Source organism: Podarcis tiliguerta (assembly GCF_965153285.1).
Source record: "Podarcis tiliguerta genome assembly, chromosome: 9".
NCBI lineage: Eukaryota > Metazoa > Chordata > Lepidosauria > Squamata > Lacertidae > Podarcis > Podarcis tiliguerta.
The window spans coordinates 9746388-9772059 of NC_139542.1; the positions used below are offsets into that span (position 1 = coordinate 9746388).

General features: G+C 47.4%; 1 protein-coding gene across 1 annotated transcript; it reads left to right on the top strand.

The window, feature by feature from the left end:
• Nucleotides 1–13463: 13463 nt before the first annotated feature.
• On the top strand, nt 13464–20732 carry CXCL11 (C-X-C motif chemokine ligand 11). Its single transcript, XM_083398854.1, has 5 exons — nt 13464–13618; nt 15308–15440; nt 15678–15750; nt 15896–16412; nt 20057–20732. Exons 1-4 carry the CDS (start codon nt 13558–13560, stop codon nt 15917–15919), a joined length of 291 nt encoding a protein of 96 aa, XP_083254980.1. The 5' UTR covers nt 13464–13557; the 3' UTR covers nt 15920–16412; nt 20057–20732.
• The last annotated feature ends 4940 nt before the right edge of the window (nt 20733–25672 follow it).

Below are 25672 nucleotides of genomic sequence, written 5' to 3' on the forward strand. Positions count from 1 at the left end.
CGCGTGTGCGCAGATGCGCAGGTTGCGAACGCTGCGGGTTGCGAACGTGCCTCCCGCACAGATCATGGTCGCAACCCGAGCGTCCACTGCATATGGTTTTTATTCTATTGCAAACCACTTTGGGGGGCCTCGTGGGAAAGGATTCATAAATGAAAATAACCTATAATTTGAGATGCGGACAGCCTACTGCAGAGGCTACTGAAAGTGGTAACGAATTAACATGATGAAAAACTGGGTTTTGAATGGCATCATCTGGAAAGGCCCCGCAGCCCTGGCTTCTAATAACACCACTGTTTAGCAGAACACACAGGCTGTTGGGAAAGTCCCGTCCGCCACGCCAGCGGTCCTAGAGGCCAGCTGATACTGAAAGTCACAGCTAACCACAAGGGTCACTGCCTACCACACAACTGCACTTCAATATGCAACACCAGCTCAAGGAAATAGCCAGATAAGGAAGTGGAAGTGTTTGCAAACTCTGGAGGAAAAACAACTGTGATGTATCAGTCGGTCCTGAGAGGGATTTCTGCTGCTCCGTTATATAATGTCTCTGTTTCCCCCGTTATATGAGGGTGTCAGTGAGCCGGCAGTGGAATTTACCCAAAGCAGCTGCAGGAAGTTCTAATCTGGATCTGGATGCTCCACGCACATAACTTTTTCCCCTGAGGAAAATAAAACGTCTTGTGAGAGGGGCCATTTTGGCCAAGGAGCTACGTGCACCAAAGAGAGAGAGGAGAATTCTCTTCCTGCCACCCAAATGCCAGCTTGTTTTTCTCTTTGTTTATTCACTTCCCACCCGTCGTCAGGTTTCCGGCACAGCTTGCAAAAGGGAACATTTAAAAATTCAATAAAGCAAATTTAAAAAATAGACGTTTTTATTGCACGGGCGCAGACCTGACGCAAGTAAATAAAACACCGAAACCTTGAATCTCTAACACACACTCAGACCCTCCAAGCGCCCCTATTTTCCAGGTACAGTCCAGGATTTACAGAAGCCGTCCAAGTTTCTGAACTGATCCTGGAATGCCCTGCTGTTATGTACTGAGTTGAATAGGATCCAAAGCACAGCAGTCTGATTGGTCCTAGAACAATAGGATTCAGAATGCATCAGTCTGATTGGTCCTAGAACAATGCAGCAGTCTGATTGGTTGGCAGGAACCACCCAATCATGCTCCAGATATAAGTGAATCCACAACCTGATTGGCTTACAGTAGAATTCCAGAATTAGCCAATCATGTGCAGCCCATTGTGTAAATAATGTATATAAGCAGATACTTTGAGGGGACATTCATCCATTCCTCCTCACCACTATGAGCTGAATAAAGAGCATGAAATCACTTTGCGACTCTGAGTATATTTCACTGGCGACGAGGATGGGATCCCGCTGAGCTGACTGCCACACACCGCACCGCAGCACCGCCACCTGCCGCACCGCTGCCTCGCACCGTGTATCCAGGCTTCAGCTCCGGGACACAAGGAACTCAGAATGGCAACCAACAGCAGCTTCTCGCCGTTCAACCCAGCATCTGGAGACTGGGAAGCGTACGCCTCTCGTTTCACCTTCCTCCTAGAAGCCAAAGGGGTCACCGATGAAGAAGACGCCAAGAAGAGGGCAATATTCTTCAGCGTCTGCGGAGAGGAGACGTTTGAAATCGCCCGGGCTCTCCTTGCGCCTGAAGACGTCGCTACAGTTCCATACAAAACAATAATGGAACAGCTGAAGGGGCACTTTTCGCCACAGCCCTCAGTGGTGGCTCGTCGAAATGCCTTCTACGCAAAGCGGCAAGCCCCTGGGGAAACCATAACTGGGTTTGTGACCTCTCTCCGCCAAGCCGCCCGGTTCTGCAACTTCTCAGAGCTGGAGAACATGCTTCGTGACCGCCTCGTCGGTGGCCTGAGGGATGAGAAGCTGCAACGACGCCTCTACGCTAAGAAGAACCTAACGTTCCAGGTCGCTCTGGAGGAGGCCCTGGCAACGGAAGCTGCTGAGAAGTCGACGCAAGAGGCACGGCCGAGCCAGCCGTCCCAACCGAGGGTCCACCATGAAGTCCTCACCGACGACTCAGGATCCAACAGGGAGGAGGTGCACCGAGTACAGCAGCGCACTCAAGCAGCCCACATACCACAGCTGCCTCGACGAGAAGGAGGGAACTGCGCAAGCTGTGGAGAAAGTCACGAGAGGAGGACCTGCCGTTTCCGCAACGCAGAGTGCAGGCAGTGCAGAAAATCGGGACACATCGCCCGGGTGTGTCGGGCTCGGCCCACCCGACGCCAGGCATCAGATGACCAATCCAAGAGCCCCAGGTCCCGGGGCCCAACGCACCAAGGCAACTCAACGGAGCTCACGGACTTCCAGGTATACCAGTTGCCCCACCCCAACGTAGAGAAAATTTATGTAGAGGTACAGATAGAGGGGGCCCCATGCCGCATGGAGCTTGACACGGGTTCAAATCTATCCATAATCTCGGCAAGGACCTTAAGGAAACTGTGTCCTACTGGGGGTCCCAAACTCAGGCCGGCCCCATTCACCCTCCGGGACTTCCAGAAACGTAAGGTCCCCACAATGGGGGTAGGGACCTTCAGGGTGCAATACCGAGGGCGGACACGGCAACTGGACTTGCTTGTGGTCAAGGGCCCCTACATTAGCTTACTGGGATTGGCATGGTTTGGACCACTGGGGCTAGCCGTCACCGGGGTGAACAACACGAGCTTACAAGTGGACGTGGACGCCATATGCAAGGAATTTCCGGGGGTTTTTGATGGGAAATTGGGACAGTATACGGGCCCCCCCATTGCTCTACAGCTTGACCCCGCAGTACGACCAGTCAGGCTCAAGGCCCGCCGGGTCCCGTTCGCCCTGAAACCCCGTATAGACGAGGAATTGGACCGGCTCGTGGAGCAAGGAGTGCTGGAGCCGGTGCCTAATGCCCACTGGGAAACCCCAATCGTCACACCCGTCAAGCCTAATGGTTCGGTCCGCATCTGCGCAGACTACAAATGTACCATAAACAAGGCCCTCACGGCCCATGCATACCCAGTGCCAGTGGTCAGCCATGTCCTTGCCACCCTGGCTGGGTCAAAAATTTTTGGCAAGCTGGACTTGGCCCAAGCATATCAACAGCTACCAGTAGATGAGGCCACAGCAGAGGCACAGACGATTGTGACGCACAGAGGAGCGTTCAGGGTAAAGCGGCTGCAATTCGGCGTCAGCGTGGCACCAGGCATATTCCAGAACCTAATGGACTCTCTCCTTAAAGGAATTCCTGGCGTCACCCCCTTCTTCGATGATGTGTTGATTGCCGGGCCCACACCAGAGGAGTTTGAGGACCGCCTCCGCACCGTTCTGCACCGTTTCCAGACGGCGGGTCTCAAGGTGAAGCGGGAAAAATGTCTACTAGGAGTGCCTCAGGTGGACTTTCTGGGATTTATGGTGGACGCAGAAGGGGTCCACCCGACTGGGGACAAGGTACGGGCCATTTGTGATGCCCCAGCGCCCAAGAACAAGACTGAACTTCAGGCCTTCTTGGGACTATTGAACTTTTACCATTCCTTCCTTCCCCACAAAGCGGCGGTAGCAGAGCCCCTACACAGACTTCTGGACAAGCGGGCCCCTTGGGTGTGGGGCCAGCGCCAGGAGGCTGCATTCCAGGCAGTCAAGGACTTGCTTGTCTCAAACTCGGTCTTGGCACACTTCGACGAGAGGCTGCCGGTGGTGCTAGCATGCGACGCCTCACCCTATGGCATTGGCGCTGTCCTGGGACACCAACTCCCGGATGGAAGAGAGGTACCAGTAGCATACTTTTCCCAGACACTCAGCGCAACCGAACGGAACTACTCACAAATAGACAAGGAGGGGCTGGCAATTGTGAAGGGAGTAAAAAAATTCCATGATTTCTTGTACGGGCGGCCCTTCACCGTGGTGACTGACCACAAGCCGTTGCTTGGCTTGTTTGCCCCCGAAAAGCAGACCCCCCAAGTGCTGTCTCCTCGCGTCCTCAGGTGGTCAATTTTCCTTGCCAGCTACCAGTATGCACTGATTCACCGACCTGGGAAGGCGATGGGCCATGCGGACGCCCTCAGCAGGCTACCACTACCGGAAACAGGCCCCGACCCAGCACCTGCACAAGAGGTTATGAGCCTGGAGCTGCTTCCCGACCGCCCCATTCAGGCACAAGAAGTTGCACACCATTCCAAGAAAGACAGGGTCATCTCCCGGGTCCTGGACTGGGTGTGGAGGGGATGGCCCAGCAACAGCCCTGGGCCAGAATTCGCTGGCTACACAACCCGCAAACATGAACTGTCGGCCCACAAGGGGTGCCTGTTATGGGGAAGCAGGGTCGTTGTTCCCCAGCCCCTCCGCAAAAGGGTCCTCACAGCCCTACACGAGACACACCCAGGGGTAGTAAAAATGAAGGCCCTGGCCAGGAGTTATGTGTGGTGGCCGGGGATCGACGGAGAGATAGAGGCCTGGGTCAAACACTGCCAGGCCTGCCAAGAATCCCGCCCAGATCCCCCAAGGGCCCCAGTCCAGTCCTGGGAGTCCGCCCGAGCACCATGGTCACGCCTGCATGTGGACTTTGCTGGCCCCTTTCAGGGGAAAACATTCTTCATAGTGGTGGACTCCTACACCAAATGGCTGGAAGTCGCACTGGTACCGTCCACTTCTACATCCGCAGCCATCCGGATACTACGCAGGCTGTTTGCAACCCACGGGCTCCCTGACACTCTCGTCTCAGACAACGGGACTGCATTCACGTCAGGAGAATTCCAAACCTTCACAGCGCAGAACGCAATCCACCACATCCGTTCGGCGCCATTCCACCCTGCCACCAATGGCCAAGCAGAACGCATGGTGCGGACCACCAAGGACACCCTTCGCCGCATGACGCAAGGGGATTGGGAGTACCGCCTTGCCACATTCCTCCTAGCACAGCACAGCACCCCCAGCTCAACGACTGGCCGGAGCCCCGCTGAACTACTAATGGGTCGGCGCCTTGCAATCAGATTGGACCGCCTTCACCCCGATAGAGCTCAGGATGAGGTAGTGGTGGGGGACGGCAGGAACCCCCGGACCTTCGAGGCCCAGGACCCAGTGTACGCAAAGAATTTTGGGGCAGGCCCAGCATGGGTACCCGCCACAGTCACCAGGGTCACTGGCCCCGTGTCATATGAGGTGCTAACGGATGGGGGGCAATGCTGGCGCCGCCACTGCGACCAGATACGGCGACGATTCCCAGGAGAAAACCAGGAGGAGGAAAGGTCAGAGGAGTCCCAAGGGAACAGAGCGGCAGTGAGGCCCATAGAGCAGGAGGGGCCAGCAGGAGAGGCAGAATCAGTAAATACAGAGAGGACCCGCGAGGCCGAAAGGACACCGGAACCAGAACCACGACTGAGCGAGCCGGTTGCGCCAGACCAAACAGGCCCATCACAACCAGCATCCTTGGAACACGAGCCAGAACCTGAACCCCGGACCAGGGAACACCACAGGCCGCAACGCACACGTAGGCCGCCGGCGTACCTCGAGGACTATGAATGTGACCTCCCGGGCAGGACTGGAACTTAGAGGGGAGGGGTGTTATGTACTGAGTTGAATAGGATCCAAAGCACAGCAGTCTGATTGGTCCTAGAACAATAGGATTCAGAATGCATCAGTCTGATTGGTCCTAGAACAATGCAGCAGTCTGATTGGTTGGCAGGAACCACCCAATCATGCTCCAGATATAAGTGAATCCACAACCTGATTGGCTTATAGTAGAATTCCAGAATTAGCCAATCATGTGCAGCCCATTGTGTAAATAATGTATATAAGCAGATACTTTGAGGGGACATTCATCCATTCCTCCTCACCACTATGAGCTGAATAAAGAGCATGAAATCACTTTGCGACTCTGAGTATATTTCACCTGCTTTTCCTTAAAGGTAAACGTAAAGGGACCCCTGACCATTAGGTCCAGTCATGGCCGACTCTGGGGTTGTGGCGCTCATCTCGCTTTATTGGCCGAGGGAGCCGGCGTACAGCTTCCGGGTCATGTGGCCAGCATGACTAAGCCGCTTCTGGCGAACCAGAGCAGTGCACGGAAACTCCATTTACCTTCCCACCGGAGTGGTACCTATTTATCTACTTGCACTTTGACCTGCTTTCGAACTGCTAGGTTGGCAGGAGCAGGGACTGAGCAACGGGAGCTCACCCCGTCACAGAGATTCGAACCGCCGACCTTCTGATTGGCTCTGTGGTTTAACCCACAGTGCCACCAGCATCCCTGCTTTTCCTTAGTACGTTCCTATTTTCATCAGAGAAATGTTGGTAGGAATTGGAGTTATGCGACCCCAGTGCCAAGAAGATAAGTGATTACAGAACCTTTAGAAGACATCTGAAGGCAACCCTGTATGTTGTTGTTGTTTAGTCGTTCAGTCGTGTCCGACTCTTCGTGACCCCATGGACCAGAGCACGCCAGGCACTTCTGTCTTCCACTGCCACCCGCAGTTTGGTCAGATTCATGTTTGTAGCTTCGAGAACACTGTCTAACCATCTCGCCCTCTGTCGTCCTTTTCTCCTTGTGCCCTCCACCTTTCCCAACATCAGGGTCTTTTCCAGTGAGTCTTCTCTTCTCATGAGGTGGCCAAAGTATTGGAGCCTCAGCTTCACGATCTGTCCTTCCAGTGAGCACTCAGGGCTGATTTCCTTAAGAATGGATGCGTTTGATCTTCTTGCAGTCATGGGACTCTCAAGAGTCTCCTCCAGCACCATAATTCAAAAGCGTCAATTCTTCGGCGATCAGCCTTCTTTATGGTCCAGCTCTCACTGGACCATAAAGAAAAACTCCATGGACAAAGACAACAGGCAACCCTGTATAGAGAAGCTTTAAAAACATGTTTAATGTTTTTATATGTGTTGTATATGCTGTCAAGAGTGGTTGGGGCAAATCAGTCAGATGGGCGGGGTATAAATGATAAAATTATTCTATGGAATAGGATGTCCCTATTTTCACCGGAGAAATGTTGGAGGGTATGCACACCTACAGCCTGAGGTGAAACATGGTGCCCACATCTAAAGACAACATGTGCTGCTGACATAAACTAAGGACAGGAAAAAGCCAAGATACAATAAAAATTTGCAAAATTGCTTTACAGGTCCTTGCAGCAGAAAATAAAAATTTAGCATCAGTTTCTGTTAATGTTTGGTCTGTGTCAGCTAATGAGGCGAATGGCCATACAGAATGGAAATAAAAGCATTTAAACACTGCAGCATATAAAAGTGTTGTATAATAGCAGTTAGTACAAAATTAAGATTTAGCACCAAGAAGTGTAAAAGCAATGTATAGAGGACCTGGGGGAGGTGGGGGTTAGTGTTTTCCTGACACAGAAACTTCACCAGGCAAAGCTCAGTGGAAGGAGGAGCCCATAGATGTGGTGCCAGCACTGAGAAGACCCTTTCTCTGTAGCGTAGCAGGAAGCTTACACTGAAGAGTTTAAGAGGACAGTGGTACCTTAGTTCTCAAACGGCTTAGTTGTCAAACAAATCGGCTCCCAAACGCCACAAACTCGGAAGTAAGTGTTCTGGTTTGTGAACATTTTCCGGAAGCCAAATGTCCAATGCAGCTTCTGCTTGAGTTCAGGAAACTCCTGCAGCCAATCAGAAGTTGTGACTTGGTTTTTGAACCATTTCAGGAGTCGAATGGACTCCTGGAACGAGTTCAAGAACCAAAGTACCACTGTACAGGCCAGCAGAGGCAGCCATTTTATCCAAGACTGTAGCTTCCCATAAACACTTGCAGATGCTCCAAGTGTCCCTATTTTCCAGGGATGTCCCTGATTTAGAGAAGCCGTCCCGGTTTCTGATCTGATCCTGGAATGTCCCACTTTTCCTTAGGATGTCCCTATTTTCATTGGAGGAATGTTGGAGGGTATGGAGTTATCCGACCCCCCGAGCCATCTGAAGGCAATCCTGTGTAGGGAAGTTATTTTAAAATGCAGTACATGACATGAAATTTACTTTGCCAAAAATGTGTATATCAGGCAAAAGTACCGTATTTTTCGCCCCGTAAGACGCACCTGACCGTAAGACACACCTAGTTTTTAAAGGAGGAAAACACACACAGAAATATTCTGAATCAAATGTTGTGCAGTGGTACCTCGGGTTAAGTACTTAATTCATTCCAGAGGTGCGTTCTTAACCTGAAACTGTTCTTAACCTGAAGCACCAGTTTAGCTAATGGGGCCTCCCACTGCTGCTGTGCCGCCGCTGCCGCACGATTTCTGTTCTCATCCTGAAGCAAAGTTCTTAACCCGAGGTACTATTTCTGGGTTAGCAGAGTCTGTAACCTGAAGTGTATGTAACCTGAAGCATCTGTAACCCGCTGTATAGGGAAGTTGTTTTAATGTTTAATGTTTCATTATGCTTTTATATATGTTGGAAGCTGCCCAGAGTGGCTGGGGAGACCCAGTAAGATGTGCTGGGTATAAATATTAAAATTAGCATTATGGAATGGGTCGTCCCCATTTTCATCAGAGAAATGTTGGAAGGTATGCACTTGGGCATTAAAATCCCTACCTTGGGGGGGGGGATTCAAGACTCAGCTCATGTGTAAATTGACTCTAAGGCTGCAATCCTATCCCAGGATTTGTTTGGGGGGGTAATTCCTTCCCCGTTCAAAGAGAAAAAGCCCTACATTTAAAATCTGCACCTGTTATGTTTTCCTGGGTGCTGAAACATACGTGCAAGAAGTTGCGTAAGACACAGACTGCAAATCTAAGAACAGGAACATGCAATTCCTGTGGGTGTGTTTTGTTCTTATTAATGCCTTTTCTGGCCAAATTTGAAAATGAGGTCGCTGGAAAGAGGAATCAGCCCTTGCGTTTTGTGTGTAGGCAGACCCCAAAATTCCTACGCCTCCTTCCTACCCCCAGCTTTTTAAAATTCAGCTTCTCCCTCTGCTGCAACAACAACCTGCTTTCGCTAGGACTTGGACTTCCTTGTTCCAAAAGCAGTTGTTCCATGGAAGCGATGATGTAATCTGGCAAATCTGGATTACCCAGATTGCAAAGAAGAACAGAAGTCACGGGCTGCGTACAATACTAAGCTAATACTAATAACTATCTGATAGATAGATGATAGATAGATAGATAGATGATAGATAGATGATAGATAGATAGATAGATAGATAGATAGATAGATAGATGATAGATAGATAGATAGATAGATGATAGATATAGATAATTTACGGTCGGAGACTAGCTTATAAAACACACTTGGGGGTACAATCCCAGAAGGAAAACAAACATTTAAAAGCATGTACAACAATAAATTTAAAATTTATAAGTGCGATAAGCGTATAGACACTTAAAACTTTAAGATAAGCTACCGCAGAGAGATGACCCAGAGTCAACCATGGAAACGAGTTTGGGGATTTTCTTAACAAACTATTTTGGGTTGGGGGATGGTCTGCGCCTACAGATCTGTACACAGAATCTGGCGACCGTCTGGGTCGTCTTATGATCTTTGCCTAACAGGAAAAGGTCAAATTTTTAACTATCTGATAACTAATCTGATTAATATCTAATAACGATTTCTGTATACCCATATAGGGTTGACTTTGAAACGGGCCGGTGGAATCTGATCTGTCAGGGAAAGTGGAGCACTGCCCCACCACATCTTGATTCCTTCAAGTCCACCTGCCTGGCTTCTGGTCCTGCAGTAAGTAACCAAACCAACCAACCAACCAACCAACCAACCCCTGTGTTGCAAAGAGAACGTCAGCAATGTCTAGGCAACACAATGACCATATACATACGTCATAGACAACCTTTATAGAATTCCTTCAAACCATAACAAGTACAAAATGAAATCTTTAGTCTCAAAGTCTCTGAAAATCTTTAAATGAAACGAGGTACCAAACTTTGTACGATGAAAGACAAGCTGTGAAGCTTTGTGTATTCAGCAAATATGATGTCCAACACTGAGCAGTGATTCCGGATATTGACTACTTCATAAACCCATCTTATTTCGAATGAATGTTTTATATGAGCACTGCATTTGATATTTTCATTTACATACATTCATTTGAAATAAGATGGGTTTATGAAGCAATTCTATATCCTCCCACCACGCTGATGAAGAATTCTACGAAACAGTAGTCAATATCCGGAATCACTGTTCAGTGTTGGACATCATATTTACTGAATACGCAAAGCTTCACAGCTTGTCTGTCATCATACAAAGTTTGGTACCTTGCTTCATTTAAAGATTTTCAGGGACTTTGAAACTAAAGATTTCATTTTGTACTTGTTATGGTTTGAAGGAATTCTATAAAGATTGTCTATGACGTAAGTATATGGTCATTGTGTTGCCTAGACATTGCTGATGCCTTTTGGTCCTGGCTGTCTGCTTTGTTCTCCAGGCTCTCAGGGAGATGGATTTTTTTTTTGGGGGGGGGGAGTATAATTCATTGCTTCCAACTACCATCAGATCTGGTGCCACTGAAATTGATGAACCCACGTTCGTCACATTAGTAGGCCTGAGTATTTATTTATGGCATTTATATTCAATCTTTTTAAATCAAGGACCTCAAGGTGGCATACATGGTCCCCCCCCTCCTCATTTAATCCCCATGATGACCCTGTGAGGTAGACTAGGCTAAGAGGCAGTGACAGCCCCTAAGTCACCGATACCAAAAGCCACTATTGCCCCCATTCATTTCCGTCTGGTAAGGGAATCAATGACAAACCTAGACAGCATCTTAAAAAGTAGAGACATCATCTTGCCAACAAAGGTCCGTATAGTTAAAGCTATGGTTTTCCCAGTAGTGATGTATGGAAGTGAGAGCTGGATCATAAAGAAGGCTGATCGCCGAAGAATTGATGCTTTTGAATTCTGGTGCTGGAGGAGACTCTTGAGAGTCCCATGGACTGCAAGAAGATCAAACCTATCCATTCTGAAGGAAATCAGCCCTGAGTGCTCACTGGAAGGACAGATCCTGAAGCTGAGGCTCCAATACTTTGGCCACCTCATGAGAAGAGAAGACTCCCTGGAAAAGACCCTGATGTTGGGAAAGATGGAGGGCACAAGGAGAAGGGGACAGCAGAGGACGAGATGGTTGGACAGTGTTCTCGAAGCTACCAGCATGAGTCTGACCAAACTGCGGGAGGCAGTGAAAGACAGGAGTGCCTGGCGTGCTCTGGTCCTTGGGGTCATGAAGAGTCGGACAAGACTAAATGACTAAACAACAACAACAACAAAGGGCAGCTTATTATTATTATAAAGGTTTTCAAGGGTTTTCAGAAGTTTAGAGGGCGTCTACAAGCTTCTTAGACAGTGTTCCCCACTATTCACAATTTCACGTATTCGCAGGGTACCTGGGAACATAACCCAGTTGTGTGAGGAGATGCCTGTATTAGGGTAAAGTCTGCATTTAAAATGCACATAACCGTGAAAATAACATAAAATCCAGTACATGACATGAAATTTACTTTGCCAAAAATGTGTATATCAGGCAAAAGTAACTCAAAATGTGCACATTAAGCAAAATTTGAACCAAAATGCTAACAAATCTTCGGGAGGACTTTTTTTTTTACTGCTCTCCTCACCAAAAAAAAACCCCTCCAAGATTGCAGACTTGATGTGGAAATGTGTAAAACTGAACTCAAGATTGGAAAAATGGGAAATGGAAACTGAAATTGAAACGGACGGATTTGTCCATCCTTAGCAGGTCAACAGGCAAGATTTGGCAGGGCACCAAAGGGGAAAATCCCCTTGCTTCACACACCCTTCTCTGTCCTCCCTCCAGGCAAGCTACAGACATTAACCAGAGTTTAAGGACACGTTCCGCCAGGAATTCCCCTATTTAACTGTCCCGTTTCCTTTCAGATTAAGAAGTGCATTTATTGTAAAAGAGGGAAAAAAGCTCTCTTCAGGCAATTGCTTGATAACAATAAATATATTGGGAGGGGCTGGATAAGGCCTCACGTGCTGTTCCCACCCAACTTCTGAACATTCAGTGCTCATGTTTGCATAGAGACACACCTTTGCATCCACACCTAAATTGTGTATAGCCTTCTGTATATGCAAACAGTGGCCCTCTGTTTTCCAGGGCACCAGATTCGATGTGTGGGAGTCTATGTGCTTAGACCATGGGTAGGCAAACTAAGGCCCGGGGGCCGGATCTGGCCCAATCGCCTTCTAAATCCAGCCCATGGACAGTCCGGGAATCAGTGTGTTTTTACATGAGTAGAATGTGCCCTTATACTTAAAATGCATCTCTGGGTTACTTGTGGGGCCTGCCTGGTGTTTTTAATGTGTGCTTTCATTTAAGATGTGGGGCATAAGAATTCATTCAATTCCCCCCCCCCCGAAAAAAAATATAGTCTGGCCCCCCACAAGGTCTGAGGGACAATGGACCGGCCCCCTGCTGAAAAAGTTTGCTGACCCCTGGCTTAGACTGTCTTCATTTAAAGTGCATTTCTACCTCCTGGTTGCAAAGGTTGTAAACTCCTCTCTTTTTACATGAATAAACAGAAATAGCTGAAACACTGTTTATTTATCAGATGGTAAACAGCACTCAAGACCTTTTACTGATGACATGAAGACTAGTTGTAATAATGAGTTTTTAATTAATGTGATTATTCTCCCTCTTTGCAGTTACGTTATTATGTATTTTGCAGATTCCTGTGTTCATTTATATTTTTTACATACTTGCTACAGAATTATAATAATGAAAACTTGCTGGGGGGAATCTCTATGAAGTAGCTAAATTAATATTGCTTCTCTGGCCAGAATATTTATAGAACACCCTTCAAAAAAATTCTCAGCCCACTTTACAGTTAAAATTCTAACCAAGTATTAGAAAGGCAGTAGTGATATATGCACAAGAAGCAGCAAGAGAAAATGGTTGAATGAAGGAGAAGCAAGGTAAATCAACAAGTACATTAGTATTTAGAGGATAAAAAGCTGGAAAGGTATAGAGCTAAGTGCTCGATTTATTTCAGCAAGTAAATAAATAATAATAATAATAATAATAATAATAATAATAATAATAATAATAATAATTTATTATTTATACCCTGCCCATCTGGCTGGGTTTCCCCAGCCACTCTGGGTGGCTTCCAACAGAATATTAAAATACAATAGTCTATTAAACATTAAAAGCTTCCCTAAACAGGGCTGCCTTCAGATGTCTTCTAAAAGTCTGGTAGTTGTTTTTCTCTTTGACATCTTAATTACTATTGAGAAAATGGAGAGCAAAAAGTAAACGTGGGAAGAAGTATGGAGCTAAAAGTGATGGCTTTCAAGGAAAATTTGTCTGGAATGGTTAAAAATACACACACACACACACACCCCATTCCATTATTCCACTGGCACCTTTCTGGCAGTTAGGAGATGGAAAATGATTTATTTGAAATTATAGTGGCGTGGGAAAGGAAAGTGAAAGGAGCAGGAATTTCCCCAGGGGATGTCAGAAGTGGGTGAAGCTAGCCAATAAATACTGGCCCCAAAGCTCTCTGACTCCACCACGCAGCACACTTCCTCCTCTCACAGCAGCCGCAGCAGGAGCAAGAGCAGCAAAGATGACCCAGAAGTCCAGCCTCGTAATCCTGATACTTGTCCTTTCCACAGCTCTCATACAAGGTAATATTCTTTCACCTTCTTTTCTTCCGTATGATATTACATTAACTTCGCCTCCTTTTCTTCCATATAACATTGCATTAATTGCATCTTCTCTGCTTCCACATTTTGCAATGCAATCATAATGTGGTAATAACGTTGACTAACGAGGAAAGCTCATAGAGCAATAGAGCAACAAAGTAATGATAATGGGTGGTATTCAACTATTTTTTTTACCATTGCAATTAATGGACCTGACTTAGTCGAGTTTATCGATTACAGTGGGTCAGTTTGGAGTAGGTAAATATCATACAATGCTGTCAAGCAGGGAAATTGGATAGTACAGTGGTACCTCAGGTTATATATGCTTCAGGTTACATACGCTTCAGGTTACAGACTCCGCTAACCCCGAAATAGTGCTTCAGGTTAAGAACTTTTCTTCAGGATGAGAACAGAAATTGTGCCCTGGCGGCGCGGCAGCAGCAGGAGGCTCCATTAGCTAAAGTGGTGCTTGAGGTTAAGAACAGTTTCAGGTTAAGAACGGACCTCCGGAACGAATTAAGTACTTAACCTGAGGTACCACTGTACAATGTAATAATGACTATCACCACAATAGTGTTGTCAAACTGGGAAAGGTCCCGCTGCATTGGGGAGCCTTGGGACAGTCTGTCCCTCAACCAAATTAAACTGTGGAATCAAATAATTGTAGAGATAGAAGGGACCCTGAGGGTCATCTAGTCCAACCCCGTGCAGTGCAGGAATCAATTACAGATGGACACCCAACCTTTGCTTAAAAACCTCCAAGGAAGGAGAGTCCACCACCTTCTGAGGGAGTCCATTCCACTGCAGAACAGCTCTTACCATCAAAAAGTTATTCCTCATGTTTAGTCGGAACCCTCTTTCTGGTAATTTGAAGCCATTGGTTCGAGTCCTGCCCTCCAGAGCAGCAGAAAACAGGCTTCCATGTGACAGCCCTTGAAATATCTCCACTTAGTCTCCCCTTTTCCAGGATAAACATACCCAAATCCCTCAGTCGTTCCTGATAAGGTTTGGTTTCCAAACCCTTGATCGTCCTGGTGGCCCTCCTCTGCACACATTCCAGCTTGTCATTATCTTTTAAAAATTGTGCGGCAGGGTTCATGTGAGAGTAAAATGGGGACAAGGAGAACAATATATGCTGCATTGAGTGCCAAGGAAGAAAGGTGTGATATACAGTGGTACCTCAGGCTTCAGGTTACAGGCGCTTCAGGTTACAGACTCCGCTAACCCAGAAATAGTACCTCAGGTTAAGAGCTTTGCTTCAGGATGAGAACAGAAATCGTGCTCCGGCGGTGTGGCGGCAGCGGGAGGCCCCATTAGCTAAAGTGGTGCTTCAGGTTAAGAACAGTTTCAGGTTAAGAACGGACCTCCAGAACGAATTAAGTACTTAACGCGAGGTACCACTGTAAATATAATTAAATCAATAGAAAACAAAGGGTTTTTTTTGGGGGGGAGCAATGTCATCTCCCCCCTCCTCCCAAAGAAAATCTCCAAGCGTTAAAAAGATTGTGGCTTACCACTTTCCCATTCGTTGCTCTGTCTGAAACACCCTGCTGAAGAGAAGGTTTCGAAGGAAAGCCTCCCCTCTCACATCACACCCGCAACCCTGTAAAGTTATATTACGACTGAGCGTACCCGAACGTGTAACTCAAGGGGGACATTCTTCTGTTGCAGGAATGCCAACTACCAGCAGAGGGCGTTGCCTCTGTCGAACAAAAGGAATGATGCTGAACTCTGTCCCTATTCAACGCGTTGCTGAAGTTGAATTTCACCGGCCCAGCAGCAGCTGTGATCAGGAGGAACTGGTGTAAGTAGTGGATGCTGGTTCTACTCCAGAAGCCTTAACATTTGTGTTAAGTTTCCTACTTGGGGTCAATGCTATTTTGCTACTCAATGCAATACAAGTAACTATATAAAACCCTAAGGAAGTTGTGTTGATCTAGAAGGGCAGGGCAAATGCCTTTATTTTGGAGCAGTCCAACTGCCACGGAAGGATAATAATAGTAGTCCTGTTTCTAATTTGCCCTCAATTGCTTCTTTGCAGAGTCACTTTCAAGAGAAACGAGCGCAAGAGGTGCCTGAACATTAATATGGAGCAAGGCCGTCGTATAAAGGAAGTAAGTGAGACAGAATAAGTACAGTGGGATGGGATAAGACAAGATAACGGGGTGGTTGTGTTGGTGGGCTCCCGATATCTCATCCACTCTGGCCACAGATAAGCGTCTTGTACTCACCAGGTATTCTTCTTTGCTTCCCTTACAGGCAATTATGAAGAAGAGGAAATGAAGATTGTTAGAGACTGAGAGAGGAGAAGGCAGAGAAAATATACTGTATTTTTTGCACCATAACATTCACTTTTTTCCTCCTAGAAAGTAAGGGGAAATGTCTGTGCATGTTATGGAGCGAATGCCTACGGATGGCGGGAGGATCTGCTGCAGTCGTGAGCAGAGGATCCATGGTTCCCCTTCCTTCCTTCCTCCACGGCTTGCTTTGAAACAGCAAAACGGGAGAAGAGCCGCTGAGTGGGGAGGAGAGAGGGACAGAGAGCCTGCTTGCTTTAAAGGAGCAAAGTGGGAGAGGAGAGGAGCCTTCTCCTCTTATACCCCTCTTCTGCATTATTAACAGCATCCTTCTCCACCCACCCCACGTGTGTCCCTTGTCCCTTGAGTGCTTTTCCTTCCCTCCCCACTTAAAACGTGGTTACAAAGTACGGATCTACATGGATCCTCAGGATTTTTGCACTGGATCACCCCAAATTCACCATCAGATCACATAGCATGTCCATGGCTACAGCTTGCACCAAAAGAAATCACACACCCACTGTTGCCTAGGGCCGCAGCATGAACCACAAAAATCATACATCCGCTGTTTCGTTTAGAATATTTTTTTTCTTGTTTTCCTCCTCTAAAAACTATGTGCTTGTTATGGTCGGGTGTGTGTTATAGAGCGAAAAATACGGTAATTGGGCATCTGGTTACTGAGGTACAGAAGTCATGAGGTTCGAGCTTCTTTTGGACAAAGACATCAACCATTTCTCCTTCAGGAAGACCTCCTGACAACCTTCTAAAAGACTGACGTTCTGTGGACCACACAGTTTGAAAACTCCCTGACCTAAGTGTTTAATTGGCAGGATTCGGTCTAGTATAAAGCTGCCAGAATTTGAAAAAGAGCTTTTCCCATTTAGTTTCTTTCCCTCAACTTTCAGGTCAATAATTATGTGTTACCACGGGAAGAAACAAAAAAAACTGAGAAAGCTAGAGGACAAATGATTTCATATTGTAAAGCCCTCAATAGCTGAAAAAATCTATGTGAGTGGAAGACATTTGGTACTCATTGTTTCGTTGTTAAACTTAAAAGAATAATGTTTTCTTGCTATCTTGTTGTTGTATTCTGCTCCTTGCCGGGTCTTGAATACAGGCTTAGCACCTGTACATTTGTAAATAAAAATATTTTTGTTTTGTAACAAATCAGCCAGTGTGTGTTTGTCCATACGTTCTCTCTCTCCTCAAAAGTAAACCTACAGGAGCTGCCATTCAGCTCCCAAATCAAACTTCGGCAACACAAGTAACATTCACACTGAAGGAGATGAGGACAGGTGACCCCACCTGGGCCCGAAGTCACCCCCCCCCCAACTAGGCCTCAAAACTGTCCAAAATTCCTTTTCTCTCTTCTAAAAATCCACAGCTAAAGTTTTCCTCACAAGATGCATAGGCAAAATGTTATTCTTTTATCAGTATGAGAGAGCTTCAAAAAGGCTAATGAATAGGCTCTGTCATTGTCAAGAATACGCAGGCCTGGGAACTGACTCTTATCTCATTCGGTTGTAACACATCTTGAACACGCTGAACAGCCGGATGGTAGAAAAAGGCTATAACACCATGTACAGTGGTACCTTGGGTTACATACACTTCAGGTTACATACACTTCAGGTTACAGACTCCGCTAACCCAGAAATAGTACCTCGGGTTAAGAACTTTGCTTCAGGATAAGAACAGAAATCGTGCTCCGGCGGCGCAGCAGCAGGAGGCCCCATTAGCTAAAGTGGTGCTTCAGGTTAAGAACAGTTTCAGGTTAAGAACGGACTTCTGGAACGAATTAAGTACTTAACCCGAGGTACCACTGTATTTAAAACACATGGATTCCCCCAAAGAATGCTGGGAGTTGTGGCTTGCTAAAGGTCTTGGGAACTGTAACCTTGTGGAGGTAAACTACAGTTATCAGGATACTTTGTGCTTTAAATGACGTGGATTTGTGACATCAAATTCCCTACAAACACAGGAATTGGGGAGATTGTGTGGGGGAGAGAGAGGAAAGGAGTCAATTCTGGGAGTCTATTGGACTGGGAGGTATTGGAAGCTGAAGAGGCAACAGGGTTTAGTGAGGAGGAGGAGTCTGGGACAGGGAGCAGTTCAGACTCTGAGGCTGGAGAGGAGGCTGGAGAGGAATGGGGGCCAGAAGGGCAGGCTGCGGAAGAAGCCAAGGAAACTTCCCCCTCCTGCTACGACCAGCTCCCCTCCCCCCTGGTCTCCCAGAACACACTGAAAAATGAAGAGGGTGGAGGAAGGAGAGAGAAGGCTCCCAAAAACTCAGTGGAAAGTAGTGGGGGAAGCATTGGAGCAAGCTGGGAGCGGCCTTGTGTGCTTCTGCTGCCAGAGGCAGCTGCTTCACCCAGCCTCAGCTGTGGGCCAGCTCCACAATCAATGTGAAGGTTGGGAAGGCTGAACCAATCTGGTGAATGAGGGCCAGTCCCATCACACAGCAGAGTGAAGCAACCTGCACAATTTCATCACGGCAGGAGCCGTCCTATTTTCTCGTCGTCATTCTGCTTTACTGCACATCAGCTGGATTGCATAAGTGCAATGGATGAGAAATAGTACCTCAGGTTAAGAACTTTGCTTCAGGATGAGAACAGAAATCGTGCTCCGGCGTTGCGGCGGCAGCGGGAGGCCCCATTAGCTAAAGGGGTGCTTCAGAAGAAGAAGAGTTTCAGGTTAAGAACGGACCTCTGGAACGAATTAAGTACTTAGCCCGAGGTACCACTGTAAATATAATTAAATCAATAGAAAACAAAGGGGTTTTTTGGGGGGGGAGCAATGTCATCTCCCCCCTCCTCCCAAAGAAAATCTCCAAGCGTTAAAAAGATTGTGGTTTACCACTTTCCCATTCGTTGCTCTGTCTGAAACACCCCGCTGAAGAGAAGGTTTCGAAGGAAAGCCTCCCCTCTCACATCACACCCGCAACCCTGTAAAGTTATATTACGACTGAGCGTACCCGAACGTGTAACTCAAGGGTGACCTTCTTCTGTTGCAGGAATGCCAACTACCAGCAGAGGGCGTTGCCTCTGTCGAACAAAAGGAATGATGCTGAACTCTGTCCCTATTCAACGCGTTGCTGAAGTTGAATTTCACCGGCCCAGCAGCAGCTGTGATCAGGAGGAACTGGTGTAAGTAGTGGATGCTGGTTCTACTCCAGAAGCCTTAACATTTGTGTTAAGTTTCCTACTCAGGGTCAATGCTATTTTGCTACTCAATGCAATACAAGTAACTATATAAAACCCTAAGGAAGTTGTGTTGATCTAGAAGGGCAGGGCAAATGCCTTTATTTTGGAGCAGTCCAACTGCCACGGAAGGATAATAATAGTAGTCCTGTTTCTAATTTGCCCTCAATTGCTTCTTTGCAGAGTCACTTTCAAGAGAAACGAGCGCAAGAGGTGCCTGAACATTAATATGGAGCAAGGCCGTCGTATAAAGGAAGTAAGTGAGACAGAATAAGTACAGTGGGATGGGATAAGACAAGATAACGGGGTGGTTGTGGGCTCCCGATATCTCATCCACTCTGGCCACAGATAAGCGTCTTGTACTCACCAGGTATTTTTCTTTGCTTCCCTTACAGGCAATTATGAAGAAGAGGAAATGAAGATTGTTAGAGACTGAGAGAGGAGAAGGCAGAGAAAATATACCGTATTTTTTGCACCATAACACTCACTTTTTCCCTCCTAGAAAGTAAGGGGAAATGTCTGTGCGTGTTATGGAGCGAATGCCTACGGATGGCGGGAGGATCTGCTGCAGTCGTGAGCAGAGGATCCATGGTTCCCCTTCCTTCCCTCCTCCACGGCTTGCTTTGAAACAGCAAAGCGGGAGAAGAGCCGCTGAGTGGGGAGGAGAGAGGGACAGAGAGCCTGCTTGCTTTAAAGGAGCAAAGTGGGAGAGGAGAGGAGCCTTCTCCTCTTATACCCCTCTTCTGCATTATTAACAGCATCCTTCTCCACCCACCCCACGCGTGTTCCTTGTCCCTTGAGTGCTTTTCCTTCCCTCCCCACTTAAAACGTGGTTACAAAGCACGGATCTACGTGGATCCTCAGGATTTTTGCACTGTCTCACCCCAAATTCACCATCAGATCACATAGCATGTCCATGGCTACAGCTTGCACCAAAAAAATCACACACCCACTGTTGCCTGGGGCCGCAGCATGAACCACAAAAATCATACATCCGCTGTTTCGTTTAGAATATTTTTTTTCTTGTTTTCCTCCTCTAAAAACTATGTGCTTGTTATGGTCGGGTGTGTGTTATAGAGCAAAAAATATGGTAATTGGGCATCTGGTTACTGAGGTAGAGAAGTCATGAGGTTCGAGCTTCTTTTGGACAAAGACATCAACCATTTCTCCTTCAGGAAGACCTCCTGACAACCTTCTAAAAGACTGACGTTCTGTGGACCACACAGTTTGAAAACTCCCTGACCTAAGTGTTTAATTGGCAGGATTCGGTCTAGTATAAAGCTGCCAGAATTTGAAAAAGAGCTTTTCCCATTTAGTTTCTTTCCCTCCACTTTCAGGTCAATAATTATGTGTTACCACGGGAAGAAACAAAAAAAACTGAGAAAGCTAGAGGACAAATGATTTCATATTGTAAAGCCCTCAATAGCTGAAAAAATCTATGTGAGTGGAAGACATTTGGTACTCATTGTTTCGTTGTTAAACTTAAAAGAATAATGTTTTCTTGCTATCTTGTTGTTGTATTCTGCTCCTTGCCGGGTCTTGAATACAGGCTTAGCACCTGTACATTTGTAAATAAAAATATTTTTGTTTTGTAACAAATCAGCCAGTGTGTGTTTGTCCATTCGTTCTCTCTCTCCTCAAAAGTAAACCTACAGGAGCTGCCATTCAGCTCCCAAATCAAACTTCGGCAACACAAGTAACATTCACACTGAAGGAGATGAGGACAGGTGACCCCACCTGGGCCCGAAGTCACCCCCCCCAACTAGGCCTCAAAACTGTCCAAAATTCCTTTTCTCTCTTCTAAAAATCCACAGCTAAAGTTTTCCTCACAAGATGCATAGGCAAAATGTTATTCTTTTATCAATATGAGAGAGCTTCAAAAAGGCTAATGAATAGGCTCTGTCATTGTCAAGAATACGCAGGCCTGGGAACTGACTCTTATCTCATTCGGTTGTAACACATCTTGAACACGCTGAACAGCCGGATGGTAGAAAAAGGCTATAACACCATGTACAGTGGTACCTTGGGTTACATACACTTCAGGTTACATACACTTCAGGTTACAGACTCCGCTAACCCAGAAATAGTACCTCGGGTTAAGAACTTTGCTTCAGGATGAGAACAGAAATCGTGCTCCGGCAGCACAGCAGCAGCAGGAGGCCCCATTAGCTAAAGTGGTGCTTCAGGTTAAGAACAGTTTCAGGTTAAGAACAGACCTCAAGAACAAATTAAGTACTTAACCCGAGGTACCACTGTATTTAAAACACATGGATTCCCCCAAAGAATGCTGGGAGTTGTGGCTTGCTAAAGGTCTTGGGAACTATAACCTTGTGGAGGTAAACTACAGTTATCAGGATACTTTGTGCTTTAAATGACGTGGATTTGTGACATCAAATTCCCTACAAACACAGGAATTGGGGATATTGTGTGGGGGAGAGAGAGGAAAGGACTCATTTCCTTCGTGTTTCAGACAAAATACAGTTTATGTCCCAGAAACCCACATGCCTCTAATTCCCAGTTCCATGCATACTTGGCTGGAAAGCCCATCTACTAAGATGATATGCTTTGAACTGCAAGGCACGCGTCTTTAATTGCAATTACTAAGCAATAAAGTAGGCCCTGGTATTCAGGAAGGTTAGCACCATATAACCTGACTGATATATATACATATAGGGCCATCATGGTGTTATGGCTGGGCTTAGGGTAGAGATAAAAGGTAAAGGTAAAGGTACCCCTGCCCATACGGCAAGAGGCCAGGGGCCAGCGCTGTCCGGAGACACTTCCGGGTCACGTGGCCAGCGTGACATCGCTGCTCTGGAAACGCTCACGGAAACGCTGTTTACCTTCCCGCTAGTAAGCGGTCCCTATTTATCTACTTGCACCCGGGAGTGCTTTCGAACTGCTAGGTTGGCAGGCGCTGGGACCGAACAATGGGAGCGCACCCCGCCGTGGGGATTCGAACCGCCGACCTTTTGATCGGCAAGCCCTAGGCACTGAGGCTTTTACCCACAGCACCACCCGCGTCCCAGGGTAGAGATAGGTAAAGGTAAAGGTACCCCTGCCCATACGGGCCAGTCTTGACAGACTCTAGGGTTGTGCGCCCATCTCACTCAAGAGGCCGGGGGCCAGCGCTGTCCAAAGACACTTCCGGGTCACGTGGCCAGCGTGACAACGCTGCTCTGGCAAGCCAGAGTCGCACACGGAAACGCCGTTTACCTTCCCGCTAGTAAGCGGTCCCTATTTATCTGCTTGCACCCGAGAGTGCTTTCGAACTGCTAGGTTGGCAGGCGCTGGGACCGAACAACGGGAGCGCACCCCGCCGCGGGGATTCGAACCGCCGACCTTTCAATCGGCAAGTCCTAGGTGCTGAGGCTTTAACCCACAGTGCCACCCGCGTCCCCTAGGGTAGAGATACCCAGATGCAAACCTTCAAACCAGGAAGCTCACTTAAGCCTCTTTCTCTCTCTCTCAGCCATGTCTGAGCTTCCTAGAGGAATGTGTTACACAAATTACAGGGGGCGGGGCACATCTTTAAAGTTAAATGTTACACATATTATGCCTGAATGTATCCTTTCAACTTGACAGCTCAGGGAAGTTACCTAGCTTTAAAAAATAATATAAAATCATCTCCTTTGCCATTTTCCTCCATTCCAAAGCTATTTTCCCCTTGAAAAGGGACTCCAGGAAGTGTCCAGAGGTGACAATTGCTGGGCTCATTGTTAGCCAAATCTCATCACCTGACTCGCCTCAGGCTCCAGACATGCAAAGGAACTTCTATTGTACTTTTGGGTGGTGGGAACGTAAGACATATTTGTCTATGCTAATCTTATACCTGAGTCTTGCCCTCCCATGTCTGCCTATGCTAATCTTGTGCCAAGGACTTGTCTGGACATGTTTGCCAAGGTTAACCCCTCCCCTTTTGTGACATGTCAGTGATGTACCAATGATGTAGCAATGATGTAGTACAAACTGTATTCTAGGATAGGGTGGGAAAGTTTTAAAAGTCTTTGTCACCCCATCCTCGGGGTTCAAATTTGCTCTTTGAACCTATTGTGCAATAAACTTTAAAAAGGTAAAGTTACCCCTGCCCATACGGGCTAGTCTTGCCAGACTCTAGGGTTGTGCGCTCATCTCACTCTATAGGCCAGGAGCCAGCGCTGTCCGCAGACACTTCTGGGTCACATGGCCAGCGTGACAAGCTGCATCTGGCGAGCCAGCGCAGCACACGGAATGCCATTTACCTTCCCGCTGGTAAGCGGTCCCTATTTATCTACTTGCACCCGGAGGTGCTTTCGAACTGCTAGGTTGGCAGGCGCTGGGACCGAACGACGGGAGCGCACCCCGCTGCGGGGATTCGAACCGCTGACCATGCGATCGGCAAGTCCTAGGCGCTGAGGTTTTACCCACAGTGCCACCCGTGTCCCAAAGACCAATAAACTTGCTCCGGTTGGTGGCTGGACTCCTTCCTTTATTCCGCAGGGACCCGCGGGCTCTGCCCGACGAGCTGGGTGACTGAGCAGCCTCGCACCTAGATTTTTCTGTAACAAATGTGAGAAATAGCCCTTTTGGATCAAAGCAGCATCCTGCTTTGCCAGAGAGATTCCCACAAGCTTTCTCTGTCCCAATATTCAAGGCCATTCTGCCTCTGGAAATGGTGCTTCTGCTTTGCAATTATAGCCAATAGCCATTGACAGAACTAGAACCACATTGCGACCTGTGGCCCTTTGGGTTCTGCTGTAGGCTGGACTACAACTCCCATCATCCCCGGCCCTTGTCCATGCTGGCTGTGCCTGGTGGGAGATGCAGTCCCACGATGTCAGGCATGCTGCAGATTTCCCCACCTGTGATCAGAATCCTCCATGAATTTGTCAAGGATGTGAGCCTTGACAGAGGAGCAACATAACTGGACATCGCATGCCCTGTTGGTGGGCAAAATACACTTAAAGTCTATCTTAGGGGACGGGCTGAAGCTCAGTTGGAGAACATCTGACTTGCATGCAAAAGGTCCCCCTTTCAAACCCCAGAATTATTATTATTATTATTATTATTATTATTATTATTATTATTATTATTATCCCCAGCCACTCTGGGCGGCTCCCAAGTGAATATTAAAAACACAATACAGCATTAAACATTAAAAACATCCCTAAACAGGGCTGCCTTCAGATGTCTTTTAAAAGTAAAATAGTTGCTCCAGGGGTCAGCAAACTTTTTCAGCAGGAGGCTGGTCCACTGTCCCTCAGACCTTGTGGGGGGCCGGACTATATTTTGAAAAAAATATGAACCAATTCCTATGCCCTACAAATAACCCTAAGATGCATTTTAAATAAAAGCACACATTCTACTCATGTAAAACACCAGGCAGGCCCCACAAATAACCCAGAGATGCATTTTAAATAAAAGGACACATTCTACTCATGTAAAACATGATGATTCCCGGACCGTCCATGGGCCGGATTTAGAAGGCGATTGGGCCAAATCCAGCCCCTGGGCCTTAGTTTGCCTACACATGCTCTACTAGGTAGTGCTTGTAATGTCAGTTGCCTGGAACCATGAAGAGCTGCTGCCCACCAGTGTAGACAATACCGAGGTAAATGGACCAATGCTCAGCTCAGGGTAATGCAGCTTTCTGTGTTTCAAAATTCCTACATCTTCCCTCCCTCCCTTCCCCACCCAATTTTATCATCCAGCTCTTTCCCCACCTGGCAAGGTGAGCAAGACTCCAGGTGATTTGCGCAGCAGCTGAGGGAAGGGAGTGGATATCAGAGTGATGCTTGAGTATATCATGGACTGGTTGGGTGCCGAGGAGTGGAGGGAGGAGTCAGCTGGGGAACCCCCAAGGGGAACCCCCCCCAGAAGACAACTCAGTGAGTGGTCAGAGGGCAAAGAAGGACCAGACTGGGAGGTATTGGAAGCTGAAGAGGCAACAGGGTTTAGTTAGGAGGAGGAGTCTGGGACAGGGAGCAGTTCAGATTCTGAGGCTGGAGAGGAGGCTGGAGAGGAATGGGGGCCAGAAGGGCAGGCTGCGGAAGAAGCCAGGGAATCTTCCCCCTCCTGCTACGACCAGCTCCCCTCCCCCCTGGTCTCCCAGAACACGCTGAAAAATGAAGAGGGCGGAGGAAGGAAAGAGAAGGCTCCCAAAAACTCAGTGGAAAGTAGTGGGGGAAGCATTGGAGCAAGCTGGGAGCGGCCTTGTGTGCTTCTGCTGCCAGAGGCAGCTGCTTCACCCAGCCTCAGCTGTGGGCCGGCTCCACAATCAATGTGAAGGTTGGGAAGGCTGAACCAATCTGGTGAATGAGGGCCAGTCCCATCACACAGCAGAGTGAAGCAACCTGCACAGTTTTATCACAACAGGAGCCATCCTATTATCTCGTCGCCATTCTGCTTTACTGCACATCAGCTGGATTGCATAAGTGCAATGGATGGGTTTGGGGAACTGGGATCCTTTCCCAGAAATTGAGTCACTTCCAGTTGCACGCCAAAAGTTGGCCTCTTGCACTATACATCTGCCACTGTACTTGTTTCCTTTTCCTCCAAAAACT